Source organism: Lampetra planeri, chromosome 3, assembly GCF_965212315.1.
Source record: "Lampetra planeri chromosome 3, kcLamPlan1.2.h2, whole genome shotgun sequence".
NCBI classification, from domain to species: Eukaryota; Metazoa; Chordata; class Hyperoartia; order Petromyzontiformes; family Petromyzontidae; genus Lampetra; species Lampetra planeri.
Window position 1 is genome coordinate 6451340 of NC_136109.1, and position 22619 is coordinate 6473958.

General features: G+C 49.6%; 1 protein-coding gene across 5 annotated transcripts in view; it reads right to left on the reverse strand.

The window, feature by feature from the left end:
- The window catches only part of LOC144736897 (chymotrypsin-like elastase family member 2A), a 42030-nt gene that overhangs the window by 13396 nt on the left and 6015 nt on the right, over positions 1-22619 (reverse strand). For 4 of the 5 annotated variants that reach the window (XR_013588845.1, XR_013588844.1, XM_078619594.1 and 1 more), the window contains exons 2-3: positions 9466-9533; positions 8163-8260 (exon numbers count right to left, since the gene is read on the reverse strand). Coding sequence is in view for 3 of the 5 variants with exons in the window: in XM_078619594.1 (XP_078475720.1) it covers positions 8163-8260; positions 9466-9533 (166 nt within the window). In the remaining 2 variants the exon portion in view is untranslated. Of the gene's footprint in view, positions 1-8162; positions 8261-9465; positions 9534-18712; positions 18970-22619 lie in introns of those variants that run through there. The other variant, XM_078619584.1, reaches the window with a different exon arrangement.

Consider the following 22619-nt stretch of genomic DNA (forward strand, 5'->3'; position numbering starts at 1 on the left):
AGCGAAGGCGCACGGTGCGTGAGAAAAGGATTGATTGGACTTTGCGCCGTGCAGGTCGCTCATTGATTAGCGGAACAAAGGCACCGCGGAGCTGCCTGGCCCGGGCGAGGGGGGCGCGTGCCATTGTTTGGAGTTTACGCCGCGCGGACAGGGGATTAATTAGCATAGCGAAGGCGCACGGTGCATGGGAGGGGGGTAGGGGCCTGAGTCCGGGAATTAGGATAAAAAAGGGAGCGTAGCGAGGTATAGCTCTCTCTTACTCCAGCGCCAGGCGACCAGACGCAGCTCCAGCCAGCGACCCGGACGTCCGTGCGACGCCGAGGCACGCTGTTAGCCCAAGGATCAGCGGACCGCCGTGGATACTTAACAGTGAGTAAGAAGGTGAATTAGAATCGTAGCAGATAATAAATCATTAATAGCGAAGAGTGGTCTCGCGTGATCTTGTCGTGCAGCGTGAGCGTGTGGGGGCGCGGGTGCACACAGTGGTTCGCCACGTGAGTGAGCGCTGCGCGGAGCTGAGCGCGTGGGGAAGCGTGTGTACGCAGTGGTTCTGTAGTGCTGCGGCTCGCCTCGGGGGAGCGCTGCGCAGGGCGGTGCGCGTGTGGGTGCGCGTGTGTTCACTACGTATACGATACAGGTGTGCGATCACAGCGTGAGTGCTCCGTGGTGAGTGGGTGCCGCGGGGAGCTGTGTGCGTGAGTGCGCGTACGTTCGCTACGTGTATGATACAGGTGTGCGATCACAACGTGAGTGCTCCGTGGTGAGTGGGTGCCGTGGGGAGCTGTGTGCGCGAGTGCGCACGTATGCTTGCAGCGTGGGAGCGCTGCGTGAAGCCGTATGGGTAGGGGCGTCGCGTTCGAAGGCCGGCAAAACCCTAGCGGGTATTAGGGAGGTGGGGTAACATAAACGGAATAAAGGATGATGGCGGGAGAGACTCCGGGGGCCAACGGCCCCTACAAATTGGTGTCAGAAGCGGTACGGACCCCCGCGTTACCTCACGCTAAAATAAGACTAATATTTACCGGCCGGGGGGCCCCTTCGTGGAAGGCATTAGCCCGCAATCTCTTAGGGGCCAAGGAAATTAATGGATGGACGGACGCGCAGGCAGTACGTCAACTTAATATGAATCTTGATGGGCGGGCAGCCGATTTTGTAGAAGCGTTACCCGCGAGCGCACAGACACAGCTAGAGGAGCTGATGCGCCGACTCGATCAGCGTTTTGGCACGCGTGACGAGGAGGAAGCAAAATCGGCCTTAGAGGCGCGCCGTCGCCAACCTGGCGAAGATCTACGTGATTACGCCGAGGATGTGCGCGAGTTAACAAAGATCGCACGCCCGGGGTACGCAACTGATGTTATTGAGGAACTGGCCGCCGAGAAAATCCAGTGGTACCTGTCTCGCACGGCGTGGTGGCAGCCAGACATGAGCTGCCCACGTCTTCCCTTTAACGCCCTTGTCGAGCGCGCACGTAAGTGTGAAAGAATTCACAGCGAAACTGCGCAGCTCCGGGGGCTGGGACGAGAGCGCGCCATTGCGAGCCTGCTCTCGGAAGACGAGGAGGAGGAACAGGAGCTCGCGAGGACGGTAAGGAGCCGGGAAAGAGAGCCTCCAGTGTCCCGCGAGACAACCCCGGGATGGGTTGCCGGTATACAAACGGGTATAAAGGATGTCTCCGGCCAGGTAACCCAGATAGACAACAAGGTAAACCAAGTAGATGAGAGGGTAACCCAGGTACGCGAGGAAACGAATAAAAATATGACCCAACTGCAATCCTCCGTTGAGACCATCCGATCCGAAATGGGGGACCTAGACTCCACGGTAGGAGGGCTAACTGGAAGGATAGCCCGACTAGAAGCAGAGTATGAGCAACAGCGCACGGGGGGAGGAGGGAGTGGGCAGAAAGTTCGCCACAGAGCCGCCAACCTTCCCCCTCCATGCCATATATGCGACCAACGGGGACACCGAATGAGGGACTGCCCTCAGCTCGCCCGTGCGAGGCAGATGCATAGGTCAAACACTAAGGCCCCCCTAGAGAGGGGACCACCGGGGGATGAAATCGACGTAGACCCGACCCAAACCAGCTGTAATAATAATGGCGAGCGAGTGATCCATAAACAGGTTACAACGACAACACCCAAGGGCGCAGGGACCTCGAGCGATTGGCTGCGGGAGCTGGTGGCAGGGATAACGGGAGCCACGTCGCTGGTGGAAGGCCAGGTGAACGGGCAGCGCACCCGGATCCTGCTGGACACGGGCGCCGTGGCCTCTCTCATGAGCGCCGCGCACTGCAGCATGCTCGGGGTGGACGTGGGCTGCCAGCAGGCCCCCGATCGCGTGCTGCACACGGCAAGCGGAGCCGGGATGGGGTTGCTGGGGAAGGTCTCCCTCGAGGTCCGTCTAGGAAACCAGGTGTGCACACAGGAATTCTACGTTTCGAGTGTGTTGTGCCACGAGTGCATTGCAGGAAAGGACCTCCTGGAAAAGTTGGGACTTAACGTACAGCCCCGGCAACGATGCGCTACGGTGGAGGGCAGCGGGGAGCGGATTCCGTTCCTAGGACAGGAGCCGAATCACCCACGCTTCACACCCGTGGCCGCTACGCTGGTGTCGGCCGTCACCATCGGACCTCTCGCCGAGATGCTGGTGCCAGTGGCAACCCTCTCCACCGACCCAACCCACCGACCATCGGGCGAGGTAATGCTGACTCCTCACCCGGAGTTGGCATCGCGATACGGGGTGGTAGGGTCAGCCACACTGGTAAACGCAGATGGGGGCCGGCTGTTTATACGTGTGTTTAACCCACACAGTACCCCGGCAATGATACGACGATGCACCCCGGTAGCCACCGTACACCCCCTGCACGCTCGCCACTCGAACGACTCGGTGTTCGCACTCTGGGCGGAGGACCCTGGCCGCCCCGAGGACAGCCAGGATCTGGCCTGGCGGGTCGGCCCGACCCCCCGAGCCGAGATTGTTCCCCTGCAGGATGCGTTACATGTGCCTTGGGCAGCCTTACCTAAGGTGGAGGCCGATCAGCTGTGCGGGTTATTGCGGGAGTACGCCGACGTGTTCAGTGAGCACGATTCGGACGTGGGTCGGACCGATCTTGTTAAGCACCAAATTGACACCGGTGCAGCCCGACCCATCAAACTCCCTGCGTACCGAGTGGGCGCACCCGAACGCGCCCAAATCAAAGAGGCAGTTGGGGACATGCTTCGCGATAACGTAATTCAGCCCTCGGCGAGCCCTTGGTCAGCCCCAGTGGTACTAGTAACGAAAAAGGATGGGTCAACCCGGTTCTGCGTCGATTACCGTAAACTAAATGCAGTCACGCTCGGCGATGCCTTCCCCATACCCCGCATCGACGACACCTTCGACAGCCTCGCTGGAGCGCGATATTTTTCCACCCTCGATCTGGCGTCCGGTTACTGGCAGGTGGAGATGACGGAGGAGGATCGGCCAAAAACAGCATTCACCACCCCGATGGGCCTGTTTGAGTTTCGAGTGTTGCCGTTCGGACTCACTAACGCGCCCGCGACGTTCCAGCGGTTGATGGAGTTGGTGATGCGGGGCTTGCAGTGGGAACAGTGCCTGATTTACCTGGACGACGTAATAGTGTTCAGTAGGTCGCTGTCCGAACACTGGTCCAGGCTGCGGGAAGTATTCCAGCGACTGCGAGCAGCCCATCTCAAGCTCAAGCCGCGTAAGTGTTACATTGCGCAGCGCGAGGTGGGGTACCTCGGACACCGAGTCAGCGAGGCAGGGGTGAGCACCGATCCCGAGAAGGTGCGTGCCGTAGTGGATTGGCCGCGGCTGAGGAACCTGACGGAGATCAGGTCATTCTTGGGACTCGCCACTTATTACCGTCGATTTGTAAAGGGATTCAGTGAGATTGCACGCCCCCTCACCCAACTCACCTCCCCTAAGAACCCCTATCAGTGGTCGGAGGCCTGTCAGACGGCTTTCACCACACTCAAAGACCACCTCACCCACACCCTCACCTTGGCTTTCCCAGATTTCATCACCGATTTTATTTTGGACACTGACGCCTGCAGCAGTGGGCTGGGCGCGGTGCTGTCGCAAGTACAGGGTGGGACGGAGCGGGTCATCGCGTACGCCAGTCGGACCCTGAGCGGGGCCGAGCTGAACTATTGCGTGACACGCCAAGAGTTGTACGCCGTGATTTTCGCATGCAAACAGTTCCGGCCGTATTTGTACGGCAGGAGATGTCGCGTACGCACTGACCATTATGCTCTGCAGTTTCTTCTTACATTCAAGGAGCCGCGGGGGCAGATGGCCCGGTGGTTGGCGCAGTTGCAGGAGTACAACGTGCAAATCGAGTACCGAGCGGGGCGGACACATGCGAACGCGGACGCCTTGTCAAGACGGCCCGCGGTGCGCGCTGAGACGAGGGAGGGAGACGCCTGCCCGTGCTTCACGGGGGGACGCTGCCGCCAGGCAGCAGAACCCAAGGAGCGCGCGGAAACTAAACTCCCCCCCCCCGAGAGAGAGTGCGGTGTGCGCCGCAGGAACACCTGCAGAAGGAGCCCGGGGACAGACGGATCATCCCACCCCAACCGGGCGGATCCAAGAGGATGTCGGCTGCGCCTTCCCGGGCTTGGACGACGAGCAGCTGCGACAAACCCAGCAGCGGGATCCGGATCTGGCGGCGGTGGAGGCGGCACTGCGAGAGAAGAAGGATGCACTACCAGGGCCCTGGAGCGGTTTGTATGCCCGGTTGTGTGTAGAAAACGGGGTGGTGAGGGAACTGGCCGATGCTGGGCAGCCGGGGTGCATCTGCGTTCCCGCCCATGTGCGACCCCAACTACTACGACTGGTACACGACCACCCGTTCGGGGGCCATGATGGGGAACGGCGCACCCGGGAGACTCTGCATCGCCAGTATCTCTGGCCTAAATTGGCGCAAGATGTGGCCGCCTGGGTGCAGGGCTGCCGGGCCTGTCAGCAGTGTGGGCAAAAGCCGGCGAGGTACCAGGTACCCCTGAGGCCGTTCCGAGTCAGTCGGACGAATCAGTTGGTCGGAATCGACCTGCAGGGGCCATTTCCACGATCCCACCGGGGCAATCGATATATTCTCGTAGCGGTGGAGTACTTCACCCGCTACCCCGTGGCGGTGGCTATCCCGGATAAAACAGCCCTCGTAGTGGCCCGGGCCTTCGTGGAAAACTACGTACTTAAGTGCGGGATCCCCGAACGAGTCATTACCGACCAGGGTAGTGAATTCGAGGCCGAACTATTCCAGGCGCTGTGCCGAGAGTTCGGGATCCAGAAGGACCGAACCACGGCGTATCACCCCCAGGCGAACGGGATGGTAGAGAGGATGAACCAGACTCTGGCCGGGAAGCTTAAACGCATGGCGGCCGCGAATCAACAGGACTGGGACGAACACCTCCCCTATGCCCTGTTCGCCTACACCACCGCCGTTCACACATCTACAGGACAGACCCCGTTCCTAATGATGTTTGGTCGCGAGTCTCGCCTGCCCGCAGATCTGCTGTTTGGTGTCCCTCCGCCGCAACGGGAGGAAGGGAGCCACCCCGTGGAGCACTTGCTGGAGACCCTGCGAGGGGCCAGGGGCCGAGCCTACCCGCACGGAGAGGCCGCGCACCAGCGGCAAGAGCAGGGCGCCCGACCCCGTATGGAGCCCCCCTTCTACACTGCGGGCTCCGAGGTGTGGCTGTACACTCCCCACGTCGGTGCCGGACAGGTGGGGAAGCTGACCACCTACTGGCGAGGACCCTGGATTGTGAGACGGCAGATCTCACCATGGACGGTGCTGATTCAGGGAGGAGAGAGGGGCCGGGAGATGGTGGTCAACATCCGCCGACTGAAGCCGTGGCGAGCAGCCCCCGAGGGGGGGAGCCCCGCCGTCCAAGTACCCCGAAACCCCGGGGTCCCCCCACCCCCCGTGCCCGGGGGCCTCGCGCAGTATATGGGCCCCACGGAGCCCCGGGCTCCGAGGGGCCCCGGGCGGGGCCGGGGGCGACGAGGACGGCGACCCTTAAACCCCACCGCCTCTGAGTTTGTTCCCCAGCCCGCAGGTGCCAGGGGCCGAGGGGAGCCGTTGGAATGGAGGAGGAGACCACCGCCGGAGCCCCAGGAGACGGAGCCGCCACCCCCGAGGCCAGCCACAAGGTCCGGGCGAATCCCGCGGACCCCGCGGCGATACCTCGTGGGGGCGACCCAGGCGAGGTGCTCCAGTCAACCCGGGACGAGGACTGGCACCCCGGGGGGCTATGTGGTGCCACAGCGACAGGGCCGCTCTGCCGAGCCAGGGAGCCGCCCTGCTTCCCCCACCGCACTGCCCCCCATCACCCCCCCCACATAAGCACACACCCGCACGCATTTCCCCCCCCCATAGAGCTGGAAGGGAAGGTCACCTGATCGACCGGTTTTTATCCGAGGAACCCTTATCGGGATTAACCCTCACGGTTTCCGGCGATCAGGGAATTGGATGACCTCCCCCGTGCTACATGGCACCGCGGCGCTGCGGCCGGCCTTAATATGGTGTGGTCGCGGCGTGGGGCATTCGGCCACCGCGGTTGAGGCGCATTTCCCCCCCACACACGCGAGTATCGACGGGGCAGGCAGAGGGAATAAGCATTGTGATGGAGGAGCATCATTAGAAAACGCGCAGCGCATCTGAACTGCAATAATAGCGAAGGCGCACGGTGCGTGAGAAAAGGATTGATTGGACTTTGCGCCGTGCAGGTCGCTCATTGATTAGCGGAACAAAGGCACCGCGGAGCTGCCTGGCCCGGGCGAGGGGGGCGCGTGCCATTGTTTGGAGTTTACGCCGCGCGGACAGGGGATTAATTAGCATAGCGAAGGCGCACGGTGCATGGGAGGGGGGTAGGGGCCTGAGTCCGGGAATTAGGATAAAAAAGGGAGCGTAGCGAGGTATAGCTCTCTCTTACTCCAGCGCCAGGCGACCAGACGCAGCTCCAGCCAGCGACCCGGACGTCCGTGCGACGCGCCGAGGCACGCTGTTAGCCCAAGGATCAGCGGACCGCCGTGGACACTTAACAGTGAGTAAGAAGGTGAATTAGAATCGTAGCAGATAATAAATCATTAATAGCGAAGCGTGGTCTCGCGTGATCTTGTCGTGCAGCGTGAGCGTGTGGGGGCGCGGGTGCACACAGTGGTTCGCCACGTGAGTGAGCGCTGCGCGGAGCTGAGCGCGTGGGGAAGCGTGTGTACGCAGTGGTTCTGTGGTGCTGCGGCTCGCCTCGGGGGAGCGCTGCGCAGGGCGGTGCGCGTGTGGGTGCGCGTGTGTTCACTACGTATACGATACAGGTGTGCGATCACAGCGTGAGTGCTCCGTGGTGAGTGGGTGCCGCGGGGAGCTGTGTGCGTGAGTGCGCGTACGTTCGCTACGTGTATGATACAGGTGTGCGATCACAACGTGAGTGCTCCGTGGTGAGTGGGTGCCGCGGGGAGCTGTGTGCGCGAGTGCGCACGTATGCTTGCAGCGTGGGAGCGCTGCGTGAAGCCGTATGGGTAGGGGCGTCGCGTTCGAAGGCCGGCGAAACCCTAGCGGGTATTAGGGAGGTGGGGTAACATAAACGGAATAGGGGATGATGGCGGGAGAGACCCCGGGGGCCAACGGCCCCTACAACTACAGCTTGGGGAGGTCTTCATCTAGTGGATTGTGGCCAATGATGATGATTGTAACACCATTGAAAATGTAGCTCTTACGAACTGTTTGAGCTCGTGCCCAGATCGGTGGCTGCACATTTGATTTAAAGATAGTATGCCAACATACTCTAGTGTCCGCATTGCACACAACGATGGACGTGAGGCTTCTTCCAGGTGGGTTCCGTTTTATTCTCGAACTCCAACTCGAAACCTGTACACAAGAAGTGCACGCCGTATGGAGGCGTGCATCCATACCCCATGGCTCTCCGCTGGTACTGGCTGTTTCCAGCCGGATCAGACGCTGACAAACTGTAGAATGCGCATGCGTGCAGGGTGGGCGCAGCTTCAGTGTTACACAGCTCGTATGAATACTGTACCTTACTTAGTACCCCCCCTCCGCGATCCATTAAAATTACCTTGATGTGGGACTTTTAATGGGGAGGGGCTGTGGAGTTTCTCTCAGACCCTTACCTGACACCCTGTGCCACACAAACACAACTCACTGGATGCAGTGTGCGGCGGTCATCACCCACTGCTGTCGCACGAGCGAGCCACCACACACGTGGTACCAGCCAGTCCCCGTCTGCGCCTGCAGCGACGCCTGCATCGGGAAAAAAAACGTCGAGTTTATCGAGTTGAGGCACACAGAAGGACATCAAGCATTATATCCACAGCCGCTCGTGAACCGTGCTGGAACTGGAATGGTACGGGGCTGGCCCGGAGAGTGCGTGTACCCGCGGCAGTTGGCTCTAGTGGACACGTTCACTGATGGTCCACCCCAGTGAGGCAAGGGTGAACTGTGTGCACTGTATAATCATGGGATAATTTGCACACGGTGGAAATTGACCTCTGTCCTATAACATTGAACTCTGTGTACTGAGACCACGCAAATGACGTCATCCCCACTACTCCACAATGGCATGGAGAGTATGCTGATGCCCACCCATTCTGAGGAGGGAGGGATCCTTCTGTTACCCTTGAAAGTATCCATGAAGAGGTGGGGATTAACTACCATCTGGGTTTTTTTTTTATATTATCGGGTCTGCTACCGTCCCTCATCTGAGTGATGGTGTTGTTGAGAGGGATGGGAGGAGATTGTGCTGATGGCAAGAGGTCTTATGCTCAATCAGATGAGTGGCTTTGGCATTGCATTGGTGATGTAATATTGTTGTGAAGCTGCCTGATGTGTAATTCCTTGTGGTTTTTTGCAGCCAGTATGCAAATCTTATGCTATGTACAGGTTTCTCTCGATTTATGCGGTAGATGCATTCCAAATAAGGGCTCACAAAGTGGAATTGCGTAGCATAGACTGCAGTCACCCAATCCACAATGCACAGCACGAGACAGCGGCATGCAAAGTGGCACATACAGTAGTATGCACAATATCCCACGTCCGACTGCATAGCGGCATGAGTGAATTCAAACCGCATATCGCGAATTTTGGGTAGAAACAGGTTAGCCACATCTAAATGAAATCGCACAAACCAAACCCCCCATAAAGCGAGGACAATCTGTAATTGAACCCCTTTACATGAACACCTAATGCTGGCTTGAAACATTCAGGCTGACCTGCTTACAATAATAGTGGGTTATATCAGGGTTGAATTATGTTGGGAGCTTATATATAATAACAAAAAATGCCTTCGAAAAAAAGCCCTTTGACGGGTGAGGGAAACTTTAGATGGGTCATGTAGCCCACGTGCCCAGCCAACACATGCTCAATCAGATGTTGCTGGCACGAACGCCAAGGAGGATGTCACCATCACTTCGTGGGGAAAGGCAGCTGTTGCTGTGTGAGGTATATACCTGCCAGGGCCATGTGTGTGGGGCTGCTTCCACCCCGTTGACAATGCGGTTCTGAGCTGAGACATGCCCTGTTGAAGAGACACAATACGCTACAACATTCAGGTTCAAAGAGCACACCCAAAGACAACAATAACCCCGGTTTAGCTATAATAACAATACTTGAATTTTATATAGCGCCATTAATGCCAAAAGCATCCCACAACGCTTTACATTAATTTTATAAGGACCAAATCCCATATACGCGGTTGGCTACGTACGGTGCGAAAGAAGCCCAACACACACATACATACAACGCAAATGAAATCCCTACTACCAAGCAAAATGGAAAAAAATATAAGAAATTGCACAAAAACAACAACAAATAAGTTATGAAAAGAAAGAAGTTAGTCAATTAGGTATACACATCCCAGACCACAATCCCAACTTACCAACCAAGCCAGATGGGGTGGCGGTGAAGTTTCAAAACGTTACGACAACTTAATATAATTGGTCCAATGTCCAAAAGTGATTACCTATTTTTCAGCATATACCTGGTTGAATAAAAAGCCTTTAGTTCACATTTGAATAATATGTTGGACTTGTTAGATGTGTAGTGGGAGGGCATTCCAGACTGCAGGGGCTGTGCATGAGAAAGCTAATTCACTAATGGTTTTAAGTTTTATTTTTGGGGTGGAGAGCAGACCTAGAGAAGATGAACGGAGAACCTGGGGAGGGGAGTCAACTGAAATCAGAGGAGTAATATAGGCAGGGGTTAGCACGGGAAGAATTTTTTAAACAGTGAGTGCAATCTTGAAAGTGATTCTGGACTGAAAAGGTAGCCAGTGGATGAATCGTAAATTGGATGTAATGTAAATTACATTTTTTTAAATTATTTTACTAGCCCACTAATATGATGGTGCTTATGGCTATGAGTGAGTACTCTTGCAGCTGCGTATTGAATATACTACACGCGTTGAATGAGAGACGAACAAACATCATATACAGATGATTTCAATAATCCAGCCTGGAAGTTACAAATGTATTAATTATTGTTTCTGTAGCTGTATCAGAGAAATAATTGTGGATACGAGAAATCTGAAGATGAAAGTAAGTGGTCTTGCACATATAGGAAATGTGAGAAGAAAAGGAGAGGTTAGAGCCAATAATGCAACCCAAATTCTGTGCCTGTTAACTAACATGAAATTCCGTTTCAAGCAGATGAACAGTAGATTTGCTGATGTTGTGAGGTAATTGATTTTTCCCCCAAGATAACTTCAGTTTTAGAGTTATTTAGTTGAATAACATTTGCTGTGAGCAAGTTAGACACTGCAGCAAGACAGGAATAAAGGGTGGAAAGGGAATGTGAATCAAGTTGATTTAAACGAATATAAATCTGTGTATCATCCGCGTAGAAATTGTGTTTTATACCAAATCTTGAAATGAGTTTGCCAAGGCGGAAGAATATATATGGTGAATTGAAGAGGACCCAGAATAGACCCTTGGGGAACACCATAAAGCAGAAGCTTGTGAGAGGATGTGACACCATTTCTAGAAACGTAATACAGACGATGAGAGTGCCTTAACATTCATGTCGGCTGGTTCGATGCCTTTCTAACCAGCCGACATGAATGTGAAGGCACTCGAAGAAAATAGAATGATGAATAGTCTTAAATGCAGATATGCAGAGGATAAATACATGAGAACCAAGGAAGAAAGAGATCCAGAGTCAGGGGAAAAAAAGGTAATTTGAGACAAGAATTAAAGCAGATTGGTTAAGTGATTAGAAAAAAAACAGATTGAACTTGGTCAAAGAGGGTACTGTTAAAGAAAATGGTTAATTAGATTATCGTATATGGCACGTTTGATGACATTCGGTGAGAATGGAAGATTTGAAATAGCGTGGTAGTTTGCAGGCATATCAGGATTAAGTGATGGATATTGAAAAACTAGGGTGACAGCAACTACCTTAAGTTGCAGATGGAAATACCAGGGGGCATAGATATTCTTTCATAACTAGCCTTTTGCCCGTCCAAGGACGGGTGTATTGCAGTAAATCTGAAACTTTCAAGTGAAAAGCAGACCGCGACGTGATACTGCATTAATGCGTGTGCAATTTTTTAGAGTGCGATGACACAAACCTATTTCATTTTAAAGTTATAATCTCTTATTCTTTGTGTCTTTCGGTAAAGTCGCATAGAACAATTTTTTTTACAAAAAAAAACGACATTTCGATCGCAACACAAGTTATCGTCATCAGGAGAAAAAAAATAGGGGGAAAGCTGCTGAGGCAGGCTGTTTTAGAGGTTTGAAATGGGTGTAGTCCAAGGGACATAAACGAAGTGGGCGGGGCTAGTGATGTTAAAGCGAGACATGTAAATGTAAGATGGGAGAGCTACCTCCACGACGAGAGCGCGGATGTTGCCATTATATTGTGAGAGATTAGCATGTCAATGTCAATGTAAAATCGAACCAACCAAGCGGTTTTTCTTAAAACCCTCTGTTGCTAGACCACCCAGATTGTAGGGCTTACCAAAATTCCATAAAGATGGCACACCACTTCGTCCTATCGTCTCCACCATTGACTCACCCACCGACAAACTGGCCCGATGTCTAATCTTTTAAGCTTGTCTTTTTTCTTTTTTCTCTCTCTCTGGCGACTTGTTTTCTCTGCCTGTGTCCTCTTTAGAATGTTCACACTTAAATTCTAACTTAGCAATCTTTGAAATACGTAATCAACCAGGCTATGCGTGAATTGTGTGTTGACCGACCCTCTGTGTTGTGTTACATTACATTTCGATATTTTGCTAGGTTATTTAATTTTAGTGTGTTTCTCTCCTGTGTTTTGGAGCACTCATTGATATGCTAATTTTTTCCTCTAACCCCCCTCTCCCTCTCTCTGCCTCCGCCCCCCCCCCCTCTGTCTATTTAAGGCCACCCCACAGAGACGATCACCCCTCTCTGTTATCTGTGTTGCTCTCGCTATGTATGTATCTTGGTGATATCTGTCTGCTAATATGTCTGTCTATAGTTTTCTGGTTAGATATTATGTCGCTATTTCATTATACCTGATGATGATTGCTTGTGTTTGCAATCGAAACGTCGTATTCTATTATTTAATTTAATTTATTATTTTATCTTTAGACGTGACTTAACCGAAAGAACCAAATAATAATGGCCCGATGTCTGTCTGAGACCTTACAAACATTCACTGGTGTAAGCTTGAGCCGACCCTTGCGAGGGGTACGGCTCTGCCCATTGGGCTCTTCTCTTCCAGGAGGCTCTTCGGTCTTCGGGCCATGGCTCGCTCCGCCCCGGCCACGCCTTCCTTCCTGAACCTTCCTGCAGGACCTGCGGGTGATGTCATCCCCCAGCCCCCTCCTAGGATCTGGGGTCTGCATCTCTGGTTACCATTGGCCATAGTCCCTTACCACTGGGGCTCAGCCCCTCTTCCGCCCCTTATAGATATTTTTCGGCTAACAGCGTGGGGAATGCACAATAATACCTCTACACATGCAATACTCCAGCATCTACAAACTAAGCTGTGTCTGCGGCAGTAGTTACATTGGGGAAACTAAGCGACATGTCTCGGACCGTGTTCATGAACAAAAGGCAGATCTGAAACACGGTAGGACCAATACCTCGGCGGTGGCTGATCATTCTTTTAATGCGGTGGGCTCACACGAAATTGATTTCTCCAAGACAAAGGTACTCTGCAAACCCACTGGCTATCAACAAAGATTCGTTCATGAAGCCATCCAGATATATAGACACAATTTCAACCGAGAATATGGGTACAAACTGAGCAATCATTGGAAGGACGTTATTAACCAGTTTAAGTCATAACTGGCTGTGATGTTTCCATCCTACCTTCCGATGTAAGTAGTTATTTGTCCTCGATGTGGCGGCGGTTCTGCGATCTTACATTGACATGCTAATCTCTCACAATACAATGGCCACCTCTGCACCCTCGTTGTGGAGGTAGCTATCCAATTATATATGCAAATGTATCACTTTAAGATCACTAGCCCTGCCCACTTCGTTTATGACCCTTGGGTTACACCAATTTCAAACCTCTAATACAGCCTGCCTCAGCAACTGTTCTGCCTCACGGCAGGTGTGGGGGTGTGTATACACAGGAATTTCCTGTATTGATGTTGAGTTTGGTCACGTGACCAGGAAGTTACGATTTTACATTCTCTAAGCCATGCGGCAGGGTGTCAGCCATTACACAGAGTACAAAATGGAGGCACAAATAGCGTCTCAGTGAAGACAGGTACATCTGTTCATTGTAGGACTTTAAGAAGCATTGTCTGTAAGTTTGTTTATGTTCTTATAATACTGGGAATGCTCTTATAATGTATGGATGGCCGTTATAATGCTGTAAATGCCTTTATAATGCTGTTGAATTGTTATTATAAATATGAGGCCTAGTTAACAACGAAGCCTGCCACTTGCATTATTGTGAATGTTACTTTTAATTGAATAAGTCCAGTCAGACTTGTACTCATGTAACCTTATTGCGATCTTGAGAGCAAGGATGACAAAATATCTCATCCACAGTTCAGTGTTATGTGCAGTGCTGTACATTTAGGCTACAGTATGGTGATTACACGATGTGCCCTTATTTAACACAGTAGATTATTCTCTTGTATAGCTATTCAGTACTAATGTAGGTGCCTGGTCCATCCAGGATCTATTGTTGAGTTTCATGTTATCTAAGACAATGTTATGATGCTGTAGTTTTCATTAATTGTATTGATATTTCCAAATATTAACAGATCCTGTATTTTGTGCTGTGTTTTCCCATAAGTTTTAACTCATTCAATTCATTAAATATGTTTGGAGTCGGATGTTCACCCTGGCTCTGAAGGTGTATTGAATACGAGGTTACGTTACTTTACCGAAAGAACCAAGAAGATTAATCCCTGCAGTCACGAAAGCTTTAAATCGAAATTGAATACGAGGTTATCTAGTCAGATAGTGGTGCAACGCAGCGCAAAGCAAGGCCGAGACATCAACTTTCCCCCTCTTTTTTCTTCCTGCTGCTTACATTTACATGAAAATTTCTCACTTTAACATCACTAGCACTGCCCACTTCGTTTATGACCCTTGGACTACACCCATTTAAAACATTTAAAACATACTGCCTCAGCAGCTTTCCCCCTCTTTTTTCCTCCTGCTGCTTACATTTGCATGACAATTTCTCACTTTAACATCACTAGCTCCTCCCACTTCGTTTATGACCCTTGGACTACACCCATTTAAAACCTTTAAAACATCCTGCCTCAGCAGCTTTCCCCCTATTTTCTTCTCCTGATGACGATTGATTGTGTTGCAATCGAAACATTGCAGTTTTTTGTAATTTCTTTGTTCTACGTGACTTTACCGAAAGACCCAAAGAATATGAATTCGTGCAGTCAAGAAAGCTTTAAGTCAAGATTTATAATCCCTTATTCATCATGACGTCATTTTTACTTTGATGTTTCAATAACGTTACGGTGATCGCGTGACATGAGTGTACTGCCTTGGTAGTGAGGGTTGTAAGTTGACTCCGAGGAGGGGGGAGGAGGCGCCTCGGCCCCCCACGTGGAGTGACGTCAGCCGCTAATTATTCTGAATTGGGGGGGTGTCCATTTGGAGGACGTCACCTGCTCATAATTATGATTGAGGGGGGCTATTCGATGTGGAGTGACGTCACTTGCTCATGATTATTAGTGAGGGGGGGGGGGAGTACTCCATATTGAGTGATGTCACCTGCTCATGAATATTAATGAGGGGGGCTGGTCGATGTGTAGTGACGTCACGAGCGTTAAGGAGAGACATTCCTGGGTGATTATAGTAGGAATGGTCAAGAGTCCCATTAGGAGAGAATGTTGACGTAGTTGAGGACTTTGTGTCCTTGGGCAGTGACGTTCAAAATGCAGGGGTCTATGAGAAGCAGGTAAAGAAGGGTATTGCTAGAGCAGGGCAGGGTTGTGATGGGCTACATAACGACTTTGGAAGTGAAGAGAGATAGGGCTGAGTGTAAAGAACAGGGTATTTGAGGCAGGAGTGCTCCATGTGTTACTGTATGGCTTAGAGATCTGAACTCTAATAATAGTAGGTTTTTACCCTTTTAACTGGTACAAAACTGACACCTTTATTCAAGGCATCATGTTTGCAATGACCACAACACAAGTAGTCAAAAAAGCAAACAAAAAGAAGCAACTCTGATAAGGATGATAATATGCACTGTCCTTGAAGTTGATTGGCCCACACCCGAGACGGCTTTCTTTAGAGCCTATGCCCTACACCAATGGGGACTAGGCTCTAAAGAAAGCCGTCTCGGGTGTGGGCCAATCAACTTCAAGGACAGTGCATATTATCATCCTTATCAGCGTTGCTTCTTTTTGTTTGCTTTTTTGACTACTTGTGTTGTGGTCATTGCAAACATGATGCCTTGAATAAAGGTGTCAGTTTTGTACCAGTTAAAAGGGTAAAAACCTACTATTATATTTTGCCACTGGTAAAAGAGATCTCATAGTGTAAATCTGAACTCTAATTAAGCAGCTTGAAAATGAATTGTTGTTGAGCCCAGCTGTGTGAGGCTGGGAATTGCATGGCAGAATGGGATCAGCAATGCAGAAGAAATTAACATTGTAGACAAGTGTTTTGGTGTTGGGTGGGACGTGTGCCGGGCGGAGGAGGGACAATTACTGCGATAGGCATTGGAGTGGTCTCCACGAGTCCGACGACCAAGGGGAAGACCTAAGAGCGGACGGTGGGAAATCCTGAGGGTGGATAGTGGAAGTAACGTATCTACTGTGCAGCAGCTGTATATTCTGGCAGAGGGTAGAAGGTGTTGGCGAGGTGTGGTGGCGTTAATGGCTTTGGCCAAGATGACATCCCGATCTCGAGTTCAAACTTGAAAGGGGGCCAGTGCGAATGCAAGTTGAGGATAAACTCCACCAATACATTGTCTCTCCAGGATCGCTTATAATGAGTCGGGCCTCAAACTTTGGGGAAAGTCAAAAATGGGGTCAAGCGAGACTGGATCACGTCCAAAGAATTTGGAATTTCCACAAACGACTCAGGACCACCAACAAAGATGAGCACTTTGACTGCCATCATATGACTACATTATATGATGAGCATTAAAACATGAAAGCGATGCCTATAACTTCTGATTGTCATGTGTAAAATCGCTAAAAATAGGCCACTTCATTTCATCTCACTCTTTGCTCCCTCTGTGCAGATATTAAAACTTGAGAGACTGTAGTGTGTGGCGTCACACAAACACGTTATTGCTTTGAGACTTTGAACCTACAGTAGTTGTTAAGTGTAGCAATGTAACGCTAAAACCACAGTGGCTTGATTCCCCGCCATGGTTAACAACAGCAGCAGGTGATGTGTGAAACGAACCTAGGCACTTACATTTATCAGATCACACCGTGCAGCGTGGTGAAGTATTGTCAAACAACCCCAATGACCAACGGTTATGACCTTCCGTTTCACCTCTCCTATCAGATTGTTACCTCTCCATTCTGCCTTCGTTTCCTACCTTTCTGCCCTCCCACCTCTCATCTTAACATAATGTATGTAGCGTCTTAAGTAAGGCGCTTTACAAAAAATTAAGAACGGTACTAATGCATGTCATGGTGGAGATGAGGTGAATAAAATACATGGGAGGAAGCGACGGGCAAATCTGTGATGCGTGAATTCGGTGAAAGCGAATTTGATGACAGTAAATGATGACGGATTGAATGAATGAGTGATAGCCATATCATAATAATTATAATGCTATTCATTACGCACGCAAATTTGTGGACGTAACAGGAATATGAAGAGCGAACAGGAACGGTGGTGGTTACGAGAGGGAGATTAAAGGGTCGTGGGGTGAGCTCTGGAAAATAAGTGAGTTTTGCTGTGAATCCTATACACATTTTTTTATATACACGCGCCTATTACACTTGGAAATGGGCAAGCTATTTTTCCCCATAGGCCATTAACAGCAAAAAGCGAAGGTCATGAAAGAATTCACAACTGGCCATGATTTCAGGTTTGAGGCGTGTAGATGAGATGCGGTTGCGAAAACCAAATGGATATCGAACTTCAAACCAACTTTACCACGGTGCTAATGCACGAGTAGACATATATACACTCTATTACTACTCGTCTTCACGCTCGCCATCTGTGTCCTGACCTCTCCCGCTATACAGGCCACATAGCCCCTTGTCTCTGGTCTCGTACCTCTTGGGCGCCTGCACATGTACATGGCACCAGCATAGTCTGGCTGGGGGACCAATTTGTAGGCCATCAAAATGTTATACGCCAGTAGCAACATTCACGATACATTTCAGGGTGTCCCTAAATAACCTCAACCTGCATAAGATTACCGCACACTGTCATTTCCAATCTCCCGGATAAACCTGTACCCGTCTAATAATGGTTGTAGAGTCAATAAATGTATTCGATTCTACAACCTTTAGTTTGAAAATCTGTTGAGGTATAGACAAACTATATACTGTTTACCTGGTATGGCCTACTGAGCTATACAGATATTTTTCAGAAGCGACCGAGCCACAAATTATATCTCAATAATGTGGAACTTTAAAACAGCCAAATACTCTAAACGCGTGTTTCTAAATGTGGAGGCAAAACCCGAAAGAACCCGAGAAAAATACAAGCGACCATGGGGAGAACATGCAAACTCCAAATGTCCATGCGTCAGGATCGGGATCGATCCCACAACCTCCTGCATACCAGGCGAGGTAGTTCACATCTCGCCACTGTGGAACCCTAACTCCAAGCCTAACCCGGGGGTAATAAATATCACACGGCAAATGGTGACTGGGGGCAGCGCACATTCTGGGGAGTGCGAATTACATGCAGCACGGCGCATTACTATCACAGTAGAGCGGGACAGCCAGGGCTAGATTAACCCATATCCGACCCGGTGGCTGAGCAGCAGAACCAGCAGCTCGCAACCGAAAGGTTCAAATTCTGGTTGCAGGGACTGACAAGCCCATCATCCCTCTGGGTTCGATACAATTACTAACAGTCGTCTCAGAAGTCAACAGTGATTTTCCTATGGATAAACACGTCTCCCCACCAGAGGAAATGTTGAATATCCACCAAAGGCTCACAGGGTTGTAAAACAGGAGTTAAGTGCCAGCTCAATACTCATTTGAGTAGAACATCACTTTGAACTTGTGATTAAATTACTGGTTGGCGTTGGTTTAAAATGCTTTACTGATTCGTGAGTATTCTTAATGAGAACAGCACTTACCCATTGCCCCAAGAGCCACATAGATCAGAAGATGATGGAGCATGACGGGTTATTGCTGCGAGTCTCCTGAACTCTGTGCAGTAATCCTCTGTCTGTTACAAGGCTCCCTTAGAGACTGGCACGATTTGTTTTTTCAATGTTTAACGTTGGGTTGTGAACCCCTATTGCACAGATTGTAAACACACCTAACACGTAAAACATTACAACACCCCTTTATTTGCATATGCTATGTAAATAATACAATGCAAAGGTGGTGCTGAATGTGTATGACGACACGTATTATCTTTTGGTCTATATCCAGTGTTACGTTTGCTTAGAGCAGGGGTGGGGAACGTCCGGCCCGCGGGCCGTATAAGGCCTGCGTAATCATTTTGTCTGGCCCTGCCAAGGCAACCGCAGGCGGGACTCGAAATTCAATCAATCTAGGAGCTTTTTTCATAGCAACATAAATTTATATTAAGTGAATCCTAATAATAACGTAAATTTTGATGGACAAGCAAGGAATGTCTATTATGTGATAGACAGGACACATACGATTACATGACGGGACAGACACGTATGCTTCTCGTCGGCTGCCCACGGCCCGTCTGCCTGTATTGCGGTGACTCAGAGGACAGTCAGTGCCAGGCAGGCTGGGAGTGTACATGTTGCGAAAGTGTTAACACACTGCGGCGAAACTACGGCGATACGGTGATGATGAGACGAGATGCGATGAGATGACCTTGCCTCCGATGATTGACGACGATGTTGTCGAATTATTTGTCGACACAGATAATACCTCCAATCCAACCTTTATCCACACGTCCACGATCAACAAATCCTCGCAAAAACTGAATTTCTGATGCAGATTAAGGAAATTACAGTACACAGAAAAGACCTCAAGAGTCGATGATACGAACGTTGGATATGTTCCAAATCCAAGATGCAGGATTAGAACAGCAATCAAAGCAAAATCAAGTTTCATTTATTAGGTATAGCCCTGTGAGCCATGCAACTCTTGAGTCCGGTGCAACCGCAACAAACAAAATTTGAACAGAGAACATCTTAAAGCGACGACGTGCAACAGAAATATCCTGGATAAACCAGCAAATCTTCCAGAAAAAAAAAACGTATTACAACGCTGTGTGCAAAAATCCCAGTGTGATGCAAGTCAAACAATAACCATGAGACAATTTAGATTAAAGTTATCAGGCCAACTCCGCACTTCTGCAAGAAACATGGCTTAACCATGTTTTCGAAATCACCAAAATAAAGCTATAAAAACAATGTAACAACAGTGATCATAGGAACTGTGGTTCAAATTTAACAATAAACGATATACATAACATGTACGACCAATCTTCCAGCCATAGCTGGCAGCATGAGTCACTCCCAGTGTATGATGAGTAAGTCAGTGTATGACGTGTGAGTGAGTCAGTGGTAGTGTGAGTGAGTGTATGATGTGTCAATCAGTGAATGATGAGTGAATACGTCAGTGGTTGTGTGAGTGTATGATGTGTGAGTGAGTCAGCGTATGATGAGTGAGTCAGCGTATGATGTGTGAGTGGGTCAGTGTATGATGAGTGAGTGTATCACGGCCTCCTCCCCGCCATCACGGCCTCCTCCACGCCATCACGACCTCCTAACTCACTCGCTCACTTCCACTCGCGAGCCATGGCGACGTTGCTCCCGTCCACAATGACGTGACGGCCCCCACCCCGCTCGGTAGCTTTGCTTTACTGAATAATCACATCGCTGGCGACACACACACTGGATAGCTATTAAAACTTAAGTGGTGTGACATCCTACAAATGGCGACTACGAAGAAAAGAAAAGTTGATACAGAGTATGGATCTTTCCAAGAGAAATGGATAAAAAAAATGTTGTTGAAGTCAAAGGCAAACCTGTATGCCGATTTGTGGCAATGTGTTAGCAGTAATTAAAAAAGCCAATCTGGAGCGTCGTTACAGCTCAAAACATGCTAAACTCAATGAATTGGGAGGCCAAATGCGTCTGGATAAAATCAATGCTCTTCAGCGGAGTATGGAATCACAAGCCGCTTTCACTAGGCCTCGTTGTGACAGAGACAACGTTATTCAGACGAGTTATGTAGTGAGTGAGCTAATCGCAAAGAAGCTGAGGCCTCATGTAGAGGGAGGGTTTGTGATAAGAGTGCATGGTGGCTGCTGTGGAGTTGTTAGCACCAGACAAAGTAAAATTGTCTCGGAGAACCGTCTCAGATCGGATTACTGACTTCGCACAAGATATTGAAAAACACTAAAGGATTCTGCAGGAGATTTACAATTTTTCTCTCTGACTTGTGACGAGACAACGGACATAACAAATACTGCCCAACTGGCCGTTTTTGTTCGTGGGATAACTGCAGAGATTCGCACGCGAGAGGAACTGCTTTCACTGGAAGCCATGCATGGCACTACAAGAGGCGAGGGCTTGTTTCAGAGACTTGTTTTATCAATGAAAAAACTTGAGCTAACATTTGAAAAGTTAAGTGGCTTTACTACAGATGGAGCTCCAGCCATGGTTGGCTCGCAAAAAGGGTTAATTTCATTTGTCAAGAAATAACTGAATCGTCTCAGTCTTGATCCAAGTGATTTAATTATATGTCACTGCATCATACACCAATAAAGTCTCTGTGCACAGTCGTTGCGGCTCAACAATGCGATGTCAACAGTAGTATCATGCATACATTTTGTCAAAAGCAGAGGGTTTAACAGCCGCCAGTTTAATGAGTTACTGAATGATCTTGACTCTGAGTACGGTGATCTTGTTTATCACTGTGAAGTGTGGTGGATGAGTCACGGGAACATGCTCTTGAGGTTTTACGAACTGTGGGATGAAGTCAAGCAGTTCATGGAGATGAAGGGAAAACATGTCAGGTTACTCAATGATAGCAAGTGGCTGTGTGATTTAGCGTTCATGGTGGACATTACCAAGTACCTCTCAGAGCTCAACGTCAAGCTGCAGGGCCCCAACCAGCTTCTCAGCTCCCTGCTTTCAAACGTGAAATTATTTGAAGCTAAATTAAGGCTGTGGAAAGTGCAACTCGAAAGGAATAACACGTTGCATTTCCCCACTCTGGAAGGACAAAAGCCTTCTACGACACTTGAAAATGCTGGTGAATATGCGAAACTAATTGAGGCATTTAATGAAAGATTGAAGGACGTGAAAAGTAAACAAATGGAATTGAACATCTTTTCTATACCGTTCAATGTGGAACCAGCTGATGTGCCTGATCACCTACAACACGAAATAATTCAGCTGCAAAGCGATGATGAGCTGAAAGCTAGGTACAAGAACCTCCCACTGCTTGAGTTATATAAATGTTACATAAGCAATGATGAATTTCCCACTTTGAGGAGATATGCATTGAAATATGCATCTGTGTTCGGAACAACTTACTGCTGCGTGCAGTTTTATTCAAAACTTACCATCGCAAAGAGTCGACTGCGCTCCAGACTGACCGATGCAAACCTGGAAAAGCAGTTGTGAGTAGCAACATCATCAATACCAGCTAACATCACACGCCTCATCAAAGAGAAGCAGTTCCAGCCATCACATTATGGGTGATTTAATTAAATGTTTGACCAAATATAACAGGCTAATTTTTAAGTTGTTAATTTTGTATGGCCCGCGAATGATATTTTAAATATCCAAATGGCCCTTGGCAGAAAAAAGGTTCCGCACCCCTGGCTTACAGAATGGGCTGCTCACAGAAGAAGAGAGCGTATGCTAACATCCTTGTTCCGGAATGGTGGGATTGTGTTATCTGGTTTTGCCATTATTAACAGGATTTTATCCGCTGCGACACAGTTTCTGATGTTAAATTTAATAATTATTAAAGATAATTCCTTGAACATCTTCCTTACAGAGGATGGTTGTGTCCATCGGCTTGACTAACATCACACAG